This window comes from Mus pahari, chromosome 14 (genome assembly GCF_900095145.1).
Source record: "Mus pahari chromosome 14, PAHARI_EIJ_v1.1, whole genome shotgun sequence".
NCBI lineage: Eukaryota > Metazoa > Chordata > Mammalia > Rodentia > Muridae > Mus > Mus pahari.
The window spans coordinates 21172107-21189312 of NC_034603.1; the positions used below are offsets into that span (position 1 = coordinate 21172107).

The 17206-nt window shown below is 49.6% G+C and overlaps 1 protein-coding gene across 1 annotated transcript in view; it reads left to right on the forward strand.

The window, feature by feature from the left end:
- The window catches only part of Fstl4 (follistatin like 4), a 424479-nt gene that overhangs the window by 359896 nt on the left and 47377 nt on the right, over positions 1-17206 (forward strand). The window contains exon 7 of the mRNA XM_021213419.2: positions 11915-12081. Within this exon, the coding sequence (XP_021069078.1) occupies positions 11915-12081 (167 nt within the window). The remainder of the gene's footprint in view (positions 1-11914; positions 12082-17206) is intronic.

Here is a 17206-nt window from a genome sequence, read left to right on the forward strand (position 1 = left end):
CCCACCTACTGAGTGTCCAGTCCCCACTGTTCCCCCCACCTACTGAGTATCCAGTCCCCACTGTTCCCCCCACCTACTGAGTATCCAGTCCCCACTGTCCCTGGAACTACTGAGTGTCCAGTCCCCACTGTCCCCCGAACTACTGAGCTGCTTCCTGCCTTGGCCTCTGGACTTTTCCAAATCCTCTCCCTCTCCTCTCCTACAAAATGACCTTAGCCACACAACTATCAGGTGAGGTCCTTACCTGGCTTTAAACCCTCCCTATATGGCTGGAGAGATGGTTTCTGTGATTGAAGTACTTGCTACACAAGTTTGAGGTAAGGACTGGAGTTCCCTGATCCACTGAACCCAGGTAAAACACCCAGTGGGAGTGGAGGCCTGCCTGTTCTTAAGCCTCAGAAAGTCGACCTGGGAGTGCCCAGAATATGCTGACTAGCAAGACTAGCCAAATCGGTGAGCTCTGGGTTTGACTGAGAGACCTTGCCTCGGTGATTAAGATGGACAAGCCATTGAAGAGTTCCAGCATCAACCTCAGGACTCCACATGCATATCCATACATGCATGTACACATATGCACCTAACATGCATGAAAAGGGGGAAAAAATAATTCCCTGACACTTCCCATCACTCTAAAGCTATTAGACCTTACCTCAACCCTGTTCCACCCAGTCACTTCCTGCCTACTGGCAACGGTGTCACATACCCTGCCGTGTCCCCCGACACACAGAATAATAATTGAAAACAAAACACACTCCCCACCAAAAGACCGTTCAGGCTCATCCTCAGGTACATACAAGTTCTGAGCCAGCTTGGGGTATCTAAGACCCTCAAAATGAAAAATGTCCTTTCCCCTAGTCTCCTAACCTTCCAGATCTCGGGCCTCCATCTCACTATAGTTGATCCAGCATCCGTCCACCAAGCAAGGGCAGGCAAGAGACCCCCTCCTCTGTTCTCCCTCCTCATCGTTTTCTTGGTATCCATCATGCTTATAACCCCATTTCATCTGTGTGTGTGTGTGTTTCCCTACCCCTCTGATGTCCTCCATAGGCAGAAGAGACTTAGTATAGAATGTGGACCTTCTGAGTGGGACGATGTTCCCAGGCTTCTTGACCTGCTGCTTGCTTCAGGTCCCGCCCACATCACCCTGCTGTTCCCTCAGTAGAAGCGCATTAACTTGTAATCCTTCTTTTCCAAGGAGGTGTGATAGGCAATTACAACGCCATCTGCTATAGAAACCTCCAAATCTCGCTAGTATGCCACAGAAAGGCTGAGTTCGCCACCCTCATCAAGTCTGATGGGACTGGGCAGCTCACCTCAAATAGAGATGAGGAGACCATGGTCCTCACTTATGCCTGACCGTCACAGGGTCCCTGCAGCACGGGGCCGGAGTGTGGATGATGGCTTGATTAATCAGGGTTCTCCGGGGAAACGGAGCCAACCGGAGCTGGAGGGAGCAGTAGAGGCTGAGATAGCAAGACAGACAGACAGACACAGACTCTGAATAAGGAAATTGGTCTACACCACTCTAGAGCTGACCAATCCCAAGCTCTACTGCTAACAGGCTGGAGTCCCAGGAGACCTAGAGAGACTAGCAGTATCCTCATTCTGAAAGTTGGGAGGTTTAAGATCCAGGAAGGGTCAGTTTATAAATTATTTGTCTTGTTTCTGGGACAAAATACCCTGACAAAAGGGAGGGAGGGAGGAAGGGAGGGAAGGAAAGGTTTATTTCGGCTCACAGTTCTTCCAGGGTGCGGTCCATCATGGCAGCAGGAGCCAAAAGCCGCGCATCACGTTGCATCTGCAGGAGGGAGGAAGGGTGAATGCTAACGTTCAGTTCGCTTTCTCTTCTCAATGCATCCTGAGACCCCGGCCCAAGGAACAGTCCCTCCCACAGCCATACATGCCCACCTCTGTTAAACTAATCTAGATAACCCCCCAAAGACATGCCCAAGTGACTCTAGAGCCTGACTAGTTAGCCAGTCAATATTGATCATCATGGTCAGCATCCTACCTCGGTGGCCTCTCTTATTCAGCCTGCTTATTCTACTTAAGCCTTTGACTGACTGGATGAGGCCCACCCACATGGAAGAGCAATCTGCTCTACTCTGTCTCCAGATCGGAGTCTTCCTCTCCCCCAGAAGCACCCCCACACAGACAGAGTAATGACTGAACAGATCTCTGGAACCCTATGACCCCATTATGTGAACACACCAAATCAGCCCCCATAGTAGCACTGAGGATATGGCCAGGTGTCGTCACATACACACACACACACACACACACACACACACACCATAATATCCAATCATATGTGCCCCCCTGACTCCAAGAGAAATGGTAGGGCAAACACTCAGGAACCAGGAAAGGACACACAACAGCCTTTCCTGGGGATGTAGAAATTTCTGTCCCTCCCTCTCCGTCCAGAGTTCTGCACCCAGTCTTAGAGATGCTGAAGTACAGAGTAAGTGGTGTGTAATAACAGAAAATACATTTTAATGTCCCTTCCCCTAATGCCACCAAGAAACAGGCCGGTAGTGCTTGCCAATACCATCGTTTTTGGCAGCACTGTGGATTGAACACGGGATTCTGCCACCTGTTTGAAGCAGGTATCCCAACCATGGAGTAAGTGCCTAGCTCACCCTTTGCATATATCCTAGGAAGAAGTATTTCTATGTTCCAAGGGAGGATGAAGCAAAGAGTCAGAGACACATAGGGTGGCCTATGTCATTGTGGCATCCCCAAGCTCGACGTGGCTAGACATGGCTCAGGATGGTCACAAACCCTGCTGACCAAGAAGCCCTGAACTTCCTAGCTCAATACTCCCCCCCTTGCTCCCTTCAGTAGTTGCCTCGGCTGCCTGCCACACTGGGACAGCCCAGACCACCAAGGAACAGGAACATCAAAGCCTAAGCACACTGTTGTACTAAGCATATCGTCACACAGTGACGATGACACTCAGTTTTCTGGAAAACCCCAAAAGGTTTATTGCCTAGAGGAGGTGAACAGGCCCCAAAACTCAGAAAGACTCCCAGGTGACTCTGTCCCTCTGCACCAGCCCTTCCTGCAAGCAAAGAGAAACTATACCAGGCTGAGCAACTAGAAAGGACATGGCTCTACCTTCTGCATTGAGTACACAGGAGGAGCCCAAACATGGAGGGCAGCCAGGAACTGTGGGGGCCAAGGATCTCACCCTGCATCCACAGACAGTCTCCCCTCTCCCCCCACATTCACGATTCATCTCTGCTGAGCTGTGAGCTCTGGCTTGGCAGGCACTGGGCCTGTTTTGCTTGTTGGGTCATTCCCACCACATCTTGGCAGGTAGTAGGTGTTCAGTAAAGAATAGCTGAACGAGCAGGAATCCTTCGCCTGCATAAAATTACTTATTCAGTCACATCTGTATGAAGCATTGAGGATACAAAGGTAATAAAGCAGGTCTGGTCTCTGTCTGTATGCAACTCATAAAGATGTTTGTTTACACTGGAGACCACAACTTGACAACTAAACTGTAATGAAGAGTGAAGCAACACCACGCCACGTGAGTCAACTGAAAATGTAAATTACCTATGGCTCTATGGGTAATTAGCTAATAAGTTTATTGCCAACTCCAAAATGAGGCAAGCGAGAGGAATGGGGACAACAGCAGAAAAGCTGAAACCGATTGTGCTTAGGGAAGCGGGATGCTGCATCCAAGTGTCCTCTTGTGTGGCTTTGGAGCCAGCCCCCTGCTTAGGCTGTCTGCGCTTGATACTCAAAGCCTGTGTCAAGATGACACGCTCTAAAGTTACCCAGCACCAGCCTCAAGTCTGCAAGACTTCAACAGGGACTTGAAAGGAGCCCAGCATGATAGTTCTCTGATTGAGAGAACAGAGGGAGAGAAGGATATGCAAGCCTGTGTCCTATTCCCAGCCCAGCAAACACACACACACACACACACACACACACACACACGCAGAGCCGGGGGGACACCATCCCTGGGCAGAGCCCAAGCAGCTCCATTCTATAAACTCCAGTTGAAGTCACAAAGTCTAGGGTGTTGGAGACCTTGGACAAACTCAGCACTTAGCATCCTCACAGTGTGCCCATCACAGGCGTGACACCAGAGTTTGTCACACAGTGACCACACCTCCTTTGGTGACACTCAGGTCCCATGAAGAGTGCATCCACCCCAAGGAAAGTGCCTATGAACTGAGGTTGGCCCTACAGGCCTCAGCACCTGACTTGGCTCGCCTAGCACTATAATCCTTCAGCAGATTGTGCTGAGCCTTGGGGTACCCTTCAAGACTCCCAGATATTGGGGTGGGGGGCTGAGGCTACAGTTCAGTGGGTCAAGCGCTTGCCACGCAAGTATGAGAACCTGAGTTCGGATCTCCAGAACCTACATAAAACCAGATGCTGTGGTGAGCCTCTGTAATTCTGATTTTCCAGTGCAAGATAGGAGGTGGAAGAGTCCCCAGAAGCCAGCTACCCTGGTGTGTACACAGTGGTGAATAATGAGAGAAACCTGTCTCAAGGTGGAAGGTGGGGACCAATCCCTAAGGTTGTCTTCTGTCCTCCACAGACATGCCATGGTATGAGTGCCCACCCACACTCACACCTATCAACCCACACCAAGATTTAAAAGAAGAAGAAGAATGCATCGGTATGCAGGCAGGCTAACCTCTTAATAAAAACTTTTCACTGATGGAACCCTTGAAAACATAGCCTTATGTCCAGACTGGGCCATGTGCCAGCCACTAAATGCATGTCTGACACAAGAGAACTACCACCAACTTGGTAAGGATTGGAGACATTTCATCTCTCTGGCTAGGAAGTACCAGAGCGGACTTCAGTGGGTGCTGCTGCATTTGCGAGTCTCTCCGTGTTCAAGTTTCCCTGGGAGAGGAACTGACGTGGAAACAGACTCCATTCTCCAGTAGCTGTAATCATATGGCCCCCTGCTCTCTGGAAAGAGACGGGGTTAGCCTGACATGAGGGCCTCTAGGTTCTTAACTTCTCAAAGAAAATAGTTCAGTCAAGAGATAGAAACAGTTTAAGCAGAAGTTTATTTGGCTAGAACACTCCAAAGAGAGATTGTAGTAAGAGAGTTTGTCTTAAGAAGGGGCAGCTGCCAAGTGGGTCTGCACTGTGAATTTTTAAATCTGTGTGTGTGTGTGTGTGTGTGTGTGTGTGTTACAGGCAGTCATTAGCCACCTAATATAGGCGATCTCAACCAAACTGGAGTCCTCTGCAGTATCAAACTACTAAACCACCTCTCCAGTCCTATACTGTGAATTTTAAAGATGCTTTAATGAATATTTATGAGATAGATGGCTGTGCTCCTGGGGGTAAGCTAACCCTGTTTCCTTTTCATCATGGTGGACTTGATTTTCCTTTTAGGGTATTTCTTCCCATGATCCTCTAGGAAAGCCAACAATAGGGAATGCTTGGATGAGGGGTCCCCCACAGTCTCAGGCATTTGAACAGTTGGTGCCCAGCTGGAGGTTTAGGAAATGGGGCCTTGTCAGGAGTTTGGGGGGGAGGGGTGTCACTGGAAGCGGGCTTTGAGGTTTCAAAGCCTTTTGCCATTCCCAGCTTTTTCTCTGTCTGTGGTAGCCATGCACTATGTGAGCCCTCAGCTCCCCCATGCTGCTGCTGCCATCCCTGTCTCCCTGCCATGACAGACCTGTGTCCCTCTAGAGTCATAAGTCCCAATAAACTCTATGAGTTGCTGTGGTCATGGTGTTTTACCACAGCAATAGAAAAGTCACTAATACAAGTGTTATTATGTAAACCATCACACAGGTGACCCAGTGACATAGGTCTTGTATGGATGGAGGCCCTGTGTTAGTGTATTTGTGGAAAGATGTTTCTGGAATAGTGGGGACAGTGTAATCGTAGCTCTAAGGATGTTTAACCACAGGGGCAACCTGACCACTTCATTACTCCTCATTTACCCAGTTGTGAGCCTGTTTAAGGAAGACTTCTAGGTTCCTCGTGGACACCCTTTTCTCCAACATCTGTGAAGGTGGAAGGTGGAGACCTGTGCCTACAATAGTTTGTCTCTAAAATGAAGGCCATCCCCTGGGGCAGGGGAATAGAAAGAAGACTTAGCCTCAGCCCACTGACTATGTGCCAGGCACCAAGCTAGTTACAAACAGCACCATAGCTACAGGACAAACCACCCAGCCATGAGAGCCACCCTTGCTGAAAGGAGGTCATTTGTGCAGACCTGACAGTTGTCACAGTGTATGGCCTATCTCCTCACACAGAGGGGAAGCAAGAAGAAGCCCGTGTATGCCAGAGAGCCTGAGCCACAGCATGCTAAGTGCCCAAACTCTGACCACCTTCATCGCCTGGCAGCTCTCCAGTGTCTGATCTCATAGCAGAGGTATCCATGTGCCTATGGGCACAGAGTACTGCTCTGGTCTCCATATACATGCACATAAGTGTATGCACCAGTGCTTACACATGCACAACACACACACACACACACACACACACACACACTGTTTTAAATACAAGGAGTAGGAAACCAGCTAGTGCATAATGTCCAAGACAGAGTAGGTACAGGATCATGGACTCTTCTAAATTCTGCATGTTGCATCTGTGGGTGACAGGGGGCTACTGATAGCTTTGTTCTGGAAGGGACAGGGCGATAGAGACTTTCAGGAGGAAGGGGCATTAATTATATCAGGAGCATAGTATTCTTCTTGTTGCTGTTGTGAAATGCCTGATGAGAAACTTGAGGGAGGAAGGGTTTATTACGGCTTACAAGTCAAGAGGATCATTCCATCATGACAGAGAAGCTGTGGCTCCAGGCATGAAGCCATAGCAGCAGGAGCAGGAAGACAGCAGGAAGACAGCAGAGTTAACAGGAAGTAGGGTGTGGCTATAAGGCCTGAGGGCCCTCCCTGGTGACCCACTTTCTCTAGGAAGACTCTACCTGCTAAAGCTGATGGTGAACCCTTCACATCGAAACCACAATAAGAGAGGGCAATGTTGGAAGCTGTTGGAAGCCACTGAGTAAGAAGAGAGGCATCACGGGGGAAGCTCTTGGGAGGACTGACAATCCCTGGGGCTTCTACTCAAGACATGAGCAAAATGGGCAAAGAGCAGAGACAGAAAACCCTGGAGGGTAAGGATGTAAACCAGATACCGCCTGCAGGATGAAGGGGCTCCGCAGGGGCATCCACTCAGAACTGTCTACTCAGAGCTGTAGAATCTAACCGTTTATAGCTGGTGCTTAGCCACTGTTAGCTTGATTGGTTATGGACCCACCTAGGAGACACACCTCTGAAAATGTCTGTGAGAATGTTTCCAGAGAGGTATAACCGAGGAGGCATGTGTTAGTTACTTCCCTGTTGCTATGATAAAGCATGACCAAAACCAAAAGCAACTTATGGAAGAAAGAGTTTATTTTGGCCTACGGTTCCAGAGGGATACCAGTTCATCACGGTGGGGAGGCACCGGTGGTGAGCTGAGAGCTCTTGGCTCCAAACTCAAGCATAAAGTACAGAGCAAACTGAGAGCAGGGCCAGGGTACTGGATCTCAAATCCCATCCCTGGTGACATACTTCCAGCAAAGATGCACCGCCTAAACCTCCTCAAACAGCGCCACCTACTGGGGAGAACCAAGTATTCAAAGACCCTAGCCAATGGGAGCTGCTTCTCATTCAAAACCACCACCACAGTGGGGGAAAACCACCCTGAATGGGGGGGGGGGAGACCACAAGCTGAGCATCAGAATTTGTCTCTCTCTGCTTCCTGCTTCCAGACACAATGTGTCCAGTGCTCTCCCTTCTCAAACCATAAGCAAAGATAAACCCTCCTACCCGAAGCAGTGTCTTAGTTTGTGTTTTTCAGCTATAAGTGACACTATGACCAAGGCAACTCTTATAAAGGACATGTAGTTAGAGCTAGCTTACGGGTTCAGAGGTCCAGACCATAATCATCAAGGCAGGAAGCATGGCAGCATCTAGGCAGAGCCATTCAACATCTTGTTCTACATCGTGTTCCAAAGGCAAACAGAAGAAGACTGCTGTCTTCCAGGTCGCTCGGAGGAGGGTCTCATTGCCCACCACCACAGTGACATACTTCCTTCAACAAGGCCACACCTCCTAATAATGTCACGCCCTGGGCCAAGCGTATTCAAACCACCACAAGCAGTTTCTTGTCCATATTTACTCACAACAATGTTACTGACCATGAGTCCCTCGGCCTCCTAGCCATTTTTTTTTTTCATTTCATTGATATATACATTGAAGACTAAGGAAAGGAAAGGACCTACCCACTTCTCAGAAGCCCAGCCAGGTTCAGAGATAAGGGGCCCTGTCCTGTCCACTTGAACCCCAGCTCCTGACTGCCCCCCAACCCCACGTTTATCCCAGAACACTAACTTGCCTAGCCTTCTTACTTATCCTGGAAGCAGGGGCTGCCAGGGAAAGCTTGCTGAACAGTAAATAAAGAAACCAGGGTGGGAGAGGAAGGCTCAGTAACCATAAATCTCTTTAGAATTTTAAAAGGAGCTGGGGAATATTGACACGAATTAAATCCAATAAAACATTCATTTAATTAAACTTTAAATGATCCAAATATTTGCTGTTTGGTTAATATTTGTGTAGCCGACAGGAGCAGAATTACGATGGTTTTGCGAGTACTCGAGCATTCTAATTTCGCACGAGTTTTTCCTGCACAAAGTCTATGTCTTCATACATACAAATGATGAGGACCTCAACCGACAAAGATGCATCACTCAGCCACTGAGCCAGGAGAGTCACAGAAGGTTCCCACTGCCCTGACCTGCCCTGTTTGCCTTGTTTGTATTTGGTCCTATGTTCCAGGCTCTACCAGGCCTTTTGTGAAAGTTGGGGCCCTGAGGGGGGGGGGGTCCCATGAAGGAGGGAATTCTAGAGTTCACGCCAGAGCCCTATGCTACATGAAAGCCAGTACTGGCTGTCCAGAGCTCTAACCCATCAGATTGCCTGCCTCTCATCCTCTGCTTTGCACTGCCTCACTTGAGATTCCCAGGCCTCACAGAAGCCTCAAGGATGCCCTCTATACTCACAAGAGTCCACAGAGGTCCAAGCAGAGGTGTACCACTGTGTGCTAGTTACCTACAGATGTGATGCAGGCATCTGGGCAAACTACAGCAGAAAAGTAGAGCTCGAGGGACCAGGAGAAGCCTTGTCTCCTGCAGATTCTGTGATGATCGCTTGGCCCACCTTTCTAGTCTTGATGGAGGTTGATGCAGAGAATGGTGATCCCTTTAGTACCTAGCCTCACTTCTCCCGAGGTACTGAGAAAGAGGCAACTGAAAATCCCTCCATTGGTAAGCCTGGCTCATGCCTACAATTCCACACAGCCCATAGGCATGGATGTTCTGAGTATAAACAGAGAGCTGCTCTGTGCAGCTTCGTCCCAGCTGCCTTCCAGGCTGACTTCCAGGGAAGTAGCCTGGCCTCTCTCCTGCTCCCCCTAGTTCCAACCAGTGGGACCTCCAGGCTACAAAGGTCAGCCCTGCCCCCATCGGGGAGCGGAGCCTCCCACAACCCTACTACTACACACCTTCAGGCTTTGGTCCGGCTCACAGGATGTGGGGAGCAGACTGCTATAGGAGTGTGCAGTATCTTTTTAAGTCCCTCAGGATCCCTTCCTCTACATACCTGGGAGACTTCTTCCTCCCATAGTTCCCTGGGGCAGAAGCAGCATTGCCTCCATCTTCTTGCTCCCAGAGCACAGTGGTCATCCGATGAGGAAGAGCTCCTTTCTCTGGCTGAGAACCCTGGTGCCTGAGCCCCAAGGACCCCGGAGCTCAGTGGGATCTGCACAATAGTTCCATCAGATTCTCATTCTCTCTCTCTGTCTCTCTGTCTCTCTGTCTCTCTGTCTCTGTGTGTGTGTGTGTGTGTGTGTGTCTGTCTGTCTGTCTGTCTGTCTATGTTTGTCTCTCTGTGTGTGTGTGTGTCATTCTGTCTGCCTGTCTCTTTGTCTGTCTGTCTCTCTGTGTGTGTCTGTCTATCTGTCTCTGTCTCTGTGTGTCTGTCTGTCTGTCTGTCTCTGTCTCTCTGTCTGTCTCTTTGTCTGTCTGTCTCTCTCTCTGTGTCTGACTGTCTTTATCTGTCTCTCTGCCTCTGTTTGTCTGTCTCTCTATCTGTCTCTCTGTATCTTTCTCTGTGTCTGTCTCTCTCTCTCCCTTCTTCCTTCCCTCCTTTTCTCTCTTCCCTCTTTCTCCCCCACCTCCCTCTTCCCTTTCTGTCCCTCTCTTCCCCTCTGCCTCCTTCCCTCCTTTCCTCACCCCCTTTCATCACACCCTCCTCCCCATCCTCTGAGTCTGCAAAGCCTGGTTCTTGGTCTTGCCACACAGTCTGCACCCTCTCTTCCCCTACCCTGAGCAGTAACCCTCCTGGCTCGGAGGTGGGAGGGCAACAGGCAGACCGTGATTTAAGAGGAAACTTGAAATGCACCGCTATAATGTTTGTGAAATATTATGCCGCCTGCGTCCGCATCCATCACCCGGTGCTTATCTCTCCTCGCACTGGCTCCTTCGCTCCAGTCACATTTTTCCTCGGAGTGACCGCCCCTCCCTGCCAGGCCCTCGGCTCTTGAGCTCCTTTATTTTCATTTTCTCTGTTGTTCATCCATCCATCCAACACAGGCCGAGGGAACGCCTTGTGTACAGCTTGATTGTCTTCGCAGGCCAGGGGCGGGGCCGCTAAGTGGCGAGGAAGGGACGAGGCTGCTGCAGATCTGACCTGAGGCATCTGCTTGCAACTCACACTCTGCAGGGCTAAACCTGCACCTCTTTTCTGTCCTGTTCCCCTCCCCCACAGCCTGGCAGGAGAGCATGCGGTCCAGATGCGCAGCCCGAGGTGCTGCTACTCCAGCTCTTGGCTTCCAGCATCCCGCAGAGCTCAGCTCCCAGTTTACGCTTTGTTTCCAACACTTTTAAGGATAGATCCGACAGGGGATATATGTCCCAACACAATGGCATAGTGAGATAGCATAGCACCTTACAGTTTTGCCAGCACCTAGACTACATACAGACACACATACCCTCCCTGGAGCCAACCTGTCCCACCCCCAGCTCTTGAGAGGACATAGAGAAAGAGCAGGGGACACCCATTACATCCCCTCCACCTTAGCCTAGCCCTATGTTTGCACTGAGCAGCCTGGATTCGATTAATTTTTCATAAATCCTGAGAGTTTCAGAAAGCCTGGGGAGGGGATGGAAATATTTTTACATCCTTCTTTGTTTGCCTAAGGAGTGACCAGTCTCCATGCCAGTTAGCAAGCCAAAATGACAAGGATTCGTAATTTGGCCTGCCTGAAGTACACTGAGAAAAATAAATACATACATACATAATGAAAGGCCCAATGCATCGTCACAGAACAGAAATCCAGATCCAAGCTCAGTGACTCTTCAGACAGAAGCAGACTTTCAAAGGTCAGCCAGTTCGTTCTCCAGACCTCAGACAGTGCAACCTTTAAAGCTGCCCCCAGATGGACGACAAACCTGTCGGCTCACCAGCAGACCTTGACCGTACCTAGCAGGTTCCAACTTCATTAAGCCAGAGCGCTCCAGGCAGCATACCCCATAACTGGCTGTGTGATCTCTCTGCTGGGTGTACCTTCTGGGCCCTGGCAACCGGTGTTTTCAAGCCCACTCATGAACCCATGGCCCAGATGTTTCCCCTCCACCTTAGCCAGGCTCCTGACTGGCTTTGACACGTGGAACCTTTCAGATATTAGACATCATTGTAACCGATCACCCAGCGAGGGTGTCTCTCAGTGTATTTAGCTGGCACATTATAAACCATTTCTGGGGGACCCAAAGCTTCCCTTGGCCCTGCCCTTGAGTGAATCCATAACTGTTTACCTAGAGTTCGGATGTGACCTCTGTGCCTGCCTCTGACCACTCTCTCCTCTCCCTCTACAGAGGTGATTCAACTGAGCCTCGCCCCTGAGGACAAGGTCAGTGTGACCACCGTGACCGTGGGCCTGAGCACGGTGCTGACCTGCGCTATTCGTGGAGACCTGAGGCCACCAGTCATCTGGAAACGCAACGGGCTCACTCTGAGCTTCCTAGGCCTGGAGGACATCAATGTAAGTCACTGAGTGCCCGTGTATGTTCTGGGGATGCCAACTTGTGGGGCACCATGTGGCAGGAGTGGCAGAGGGCTTCCTTTTAAGAGGTCCATACTCAGCCTGACAGCTTTGGAGGATCCAAGTCCCAGAATGAAGAGGATGCGATGAATGACAGTTACCATCCTGATGATAGTCATGTCTAGTCACAGAGGATATTGACTGGGAGCACATGCTTTATCAAAGGCCCTAAGCCTGGGATCTGGAGAGGAATATTCTGTGTGAGCGCACTCTTATCCCTCACAGGGATGGGCCATAAGCTGTCAGAGAGCATAGCCAGGCAGAAGGCTTCAGAGCCAGAGAAAGATGTAGTTACAAGGAGGGGACTCCCTCTCTCTACTAGATAGACTGTGGGCAGAAGGGTGGTCCCTATAGAGGACAAAAGTGGTCAGGGTGACTGGCTGAGGGAAGGTATGTGACAGACGAGGTGGGAGGTGACAAGTGAGGCCTAGAGGAGGCTTGCTTTGAGGACCTTCTTCGTGGGGTAAGTCCATGCAGATTCAAAGACCTTCAAGCTGCCTCCCTCTCCAGATGGATATGGAGGTTATTCAGTCACCAGTAGCCTTGCTTTAGCATGGAACCAATCACAGTGTCCAAAGGCATTTACAAACTGATGCCAACTGTGAGAGCTTCTGTACATATAAACCCATACACCCAACATACACACACATGCACACATATACACATACCACACACAGGCACACAGAGACATACACACATCACAACACGACACACACAAAACCCATACAGCACACACACATACAGCACACACACACAACACAACACAACACAACACAGAACACACCATACATACTCACATACACACTCCTCATAAGAAGAGAGCAGGTGGGTGAGTTCACATAGCCTGATACTGGCGACCAATAGGAATACTTCTGGACTCTGAAGAACCAGTACTTTGTGATTTTGAGGAATCCCTGGGCCTGCTGATCCCTGGTAAATTTATTTCTAAGAAAGCAACCTGGGAAGTCCCTCCCTTCCACTGAACGTCAAGAAGGCGTGGACTAATTTATCAATCGGTCAAGCTTTGGCCAAGGGTTAATGTGGCGACCCAGACATCACAATGCTACCCATGTTGGTGAGATGCTGGGGTAGCTGTGGGTCTTGGGCTAAAATAAGAGGAGGACAGTTTTCAAGCCGAGGAGACTGCCCTGCTCTTCTTGACTCGGGACAGAACAGTGGGTCCACAATAGGATGCTTGTGTCAGAAAAGGAAGACTCATGGGATGAATGGTCAGATCCCGATGATCTATAAGGAAGTAGAATGGGGGTGGGGAAGAAAGGGACCTGACCTGAACCATGTGACCACAAAGGACACTGATCTGAGCTCATGAGATGGTTTGCCATCACTGTCATTGAGTCTGTCTCATGGTAGAGTAAGCCTCCTATCCCTGGGGACACGCAAGCACAAGCAGAGACTGTGGTCAGCAGTGCAGCCAGCCTCAAGATGGCAGCTAAACCTATGACCTGAAGATCCTTCCAGTGCTGAGTCTGTCATGGTGTAAGAGGTCCAACCCAAAGTATAAGTGTCACTAGAGTGGAGAGTCAAGACTCTGGGCCCCTCTGGGTAGAACCTGCAGATCATAGGAGAAGCAGCTAGAAAAGGGTGACTGCTCTGGAGTTTCTAAGCTGGCAGATCCAGCTGAGAGATGTCCTCAACCATCTTGTCACACCAGGCAGGGTTATTTCCCTGAGGTTTCCCCTATGTGATGTGGACAGCCAGTATCTTCTCTCCTCCATCTCTCAGTGTCGGTGAAGCACTGCTCTGGTGGGTGCCTGGTAGACACTCAATGCGTAGAATCCTTCATCCCTTCATCCTCTGGATCTGAGACGGCCAGGCTTTGCCTGAGATCATAGCAAGAAAATTCAGTGTCATGTATGTGTGTGTGTTGAGTGTAAGTATGTATATGTGTAATTTATGTGTATGTGTATGTTGAGTGTGTGTGTGCATGTGTGTGTTGAGTGTGAGTGTGAGTGTGTATGTGTTGGGTATGTGGGGAGTGTCAAGTGCATATATATATATATGTGTGTGTAATATATGCATATATATATGTGTGTAATTTATGTGTATGTGTATGTTGAGTATGTGTGTGTGTTGAGTATGAGTGTGTGTGTGTGTGTGTGTTGAGTATTTGTGTGTGTTAGATGTGTGGGCAGTGTGAAGTGCATGTGTATGTGCATGTGTGTGTTGAGTGTGAATGTGTGTGTTGGGTATGTGAGGAGTATCAAGTGTATGTGTATATCTGTGTTGAGTGTGTGTGTGTGTGTTGGGGATGTGAGCTTGTGTATACAGCACCTCTCATAATTAGCATCCATTCACAAGTGACTTTGGCTGCTGTGACTGTCTCCTCCTCGCTAGGCCGGGGCCACTGGTGACTGGCTAACCTCCAGAACGTTACTTGGTGCTCAATTTAAACACATCAGAAATAAAAGCAGAGGCAAACGCTCCTTAGTGCACTCGCCGTCAGTTAATTAAATTACTCAAACATGCCTCCAGCACCAACTCAACTGCATTTCTCCTTTTCAAATCAGGTTAGCAATTTGGATAATTGTGGGTGCAACCAGAGATTAATGGTCCCTCGTTACCTCCCCAGAAACACTTGCTCATGGTTAAGTTGGTAGCCTGCAAACAGGCCAAGGCGGCACCTGCTCCACGGGGTCCTCACTACATGCAAGGGCACTCACACAATGCCCACGGTGGTCGCCTCCTCTACATCAGGGAGAGGGGAGCACCACCTGCTAATGAAGAACGTAGGCTGTGTGTTCGAAGGGGCCTAGATTTGAGTCTCAGCTTATCACTTAATTGAGTGACCTTAGGAAGGGCCCCTGACCTTTCTAAGTCTCAGTGTTCCTCATCTGTGATGTGGAGATAAATAAGAGATCGTACTTCCCTTATAGATTTACAGAGATGAGATGCATGGAACGTTCTTGGCATAGACTACTCTATGAATGCCATTATCACCTTCATTTTCATTATTCATTATTATTATTCTAAACATTATTAATATTAAGTTGACCATGTGTGGGAAACACCCAGCTCAGTACCTGATACTCAGATGGTTTGCAACAGCCTCCTCCCTCCCTCCAGGAGAGGAAGGAGGGGACCACCAGGAACAAGTCAGGCCAAAGGGAGCAATGGCCAGATCCTTAGAAGGCCTGGGGCATTTATAAAGCAAGAGTTGCCAGGGGAGAACACAGAGAGGACCAAAGATTCTAAGGTTCTCAGGGTTTTCAGAGCCTCTCAGCCATCTATCTCAGCATTCACTCCCCCACCACCCCTCCCTCCCCACCACCACCACTGTGAGTGCTGAAATACAATCAGAGTTGTAATTAATGCCTGGTACCTAACATGGCTTCCAACCAAGGGAGAGGATCAGCATTCCAAACCGGAGGCAGGGAGATTAGAAGACACAAAAAGGTGTGGGGCTCCTTCCTTTGTCATTTGTATGAGACATCTTGATTGGCAAGAAAATATTAATCACTTTTCCACTACTCTCTTAATGAGACGCTTTCATGGGCAACAAAATATTAATTTGTCTTGTCTTATCTGTTAAGAATTCTGTTAATGAATTCAGTCACAGAGCTATTAGAGAATGCCATCCTAATGACACATGTAATTAAACTTTTCTGACTTGCAAACATCAAAGATGCCTTGCGCATCGGAATAATATTTGATCAGAAAGCCAATGCTCCTCTCTAGCCCAGAGGCGAGCGATGAGCCGCCTGTGTTCTGCAGAGAGCAATGCACCCTGCTTGCCAGTCATCACTTTAGCATTGATTTGCTTACAAAGTGCCAGTGAGCCGTAAAAGCCCCGTGCTGGGGCCCAGAGCAGAGCAAAGATGCTGTCCCCAGCACACAGGGAGGGCTAGGACTTCTACAAACACCTGTTGGAAGGCCTGCGGAAAGGGATGGCCCTGACTGGAGCTTCCTACAACCAGAAAAAGCAAGAGAGAGCAGTAGAAAGGCCCCAGCGGGGGAGAGACCCCCACAAGGCCTGGAATATTAATGTTAACTGCCTTTGCTGTTTCCCCATAAACTCAGGGGAGCTCCTGGGTTTTAGCCACAAGAGTAATGTGACCAAATGCAGACTTTCCAACCTAAACTTGAACATATCTCCAAGAAGAGTCCCAAGTAACATGGGACCCAGAACAAGAGGGAGGCTCATGGCTGCTCCCGGGTCCCCCCCCTCTAAGTTCACCCAGGGCACATTTAGAGTGGCTACTGTGGTTCCAGCTCAAGGTTCCCCTCCATGTGGCTACGGCTCCATTGGGCCCATCAGAGCCTCTGAAAAGCACTGCCCACACTAGTACTCCATATGCAAATAGCTTCAGCTTCACCCCAAGCGGCTTATAACAGCAGACAACCCCCAAAGAAGGCGCCCCACACCCTGAAGAAGCAGCCCTGGCAAGAGGTTCCCAGGTTACAATGCGCCTCCCTCTGGAAGAGGAAGCGATGGTTTACGCTCCAACCCATGGTCCCTGGAGCCAATGACATTGAGTTACTTCCAGACCACCTATTGGTTTCTTTACTGAAACGGCTATCTTTCTCACGGGTCTCAGATCTGGCCCCGAGCTCCAGTCACCTCAACCCTCGGGGACCTACGGCTGCTGTCACTGGCCCAGCAGCTGTCTTCTGCAGTCAGGCTGCCCTGAAGGGTGTGTTCACACTACTGTCTGGTAGAGGAAGAAGAGGAGACCTTGATTCCCCACCCCCCCACTCCCGCATTCACCCCACCACCACCAGCCCATGCCATGATGCCCCACAGGCTATCCCACTGTGGACATCAGAAGCCAGCAGCCAGCAGAGCTTCCTGTCTCTGCTCTATCCAAGTGACCCAGAAACTCTGTGTCACTCATATAATGCCAGTGACAGGTGTCATGGGCAGCCAGAGCCCATGACAGCGTATCCATCCTGGAGGGAGTTGCTCTGCCCAGACATCAGGAGATCTTAGGGAACAGAAAGATGTCTACCACTTTAGTGTCCCATTAGAACGCGGGGAGGTTAAGATCTGCTGAGTCTGCAATCCTGAGGGCCACACAGCTCAGTGATAAAGAAGCCACTGTGGATT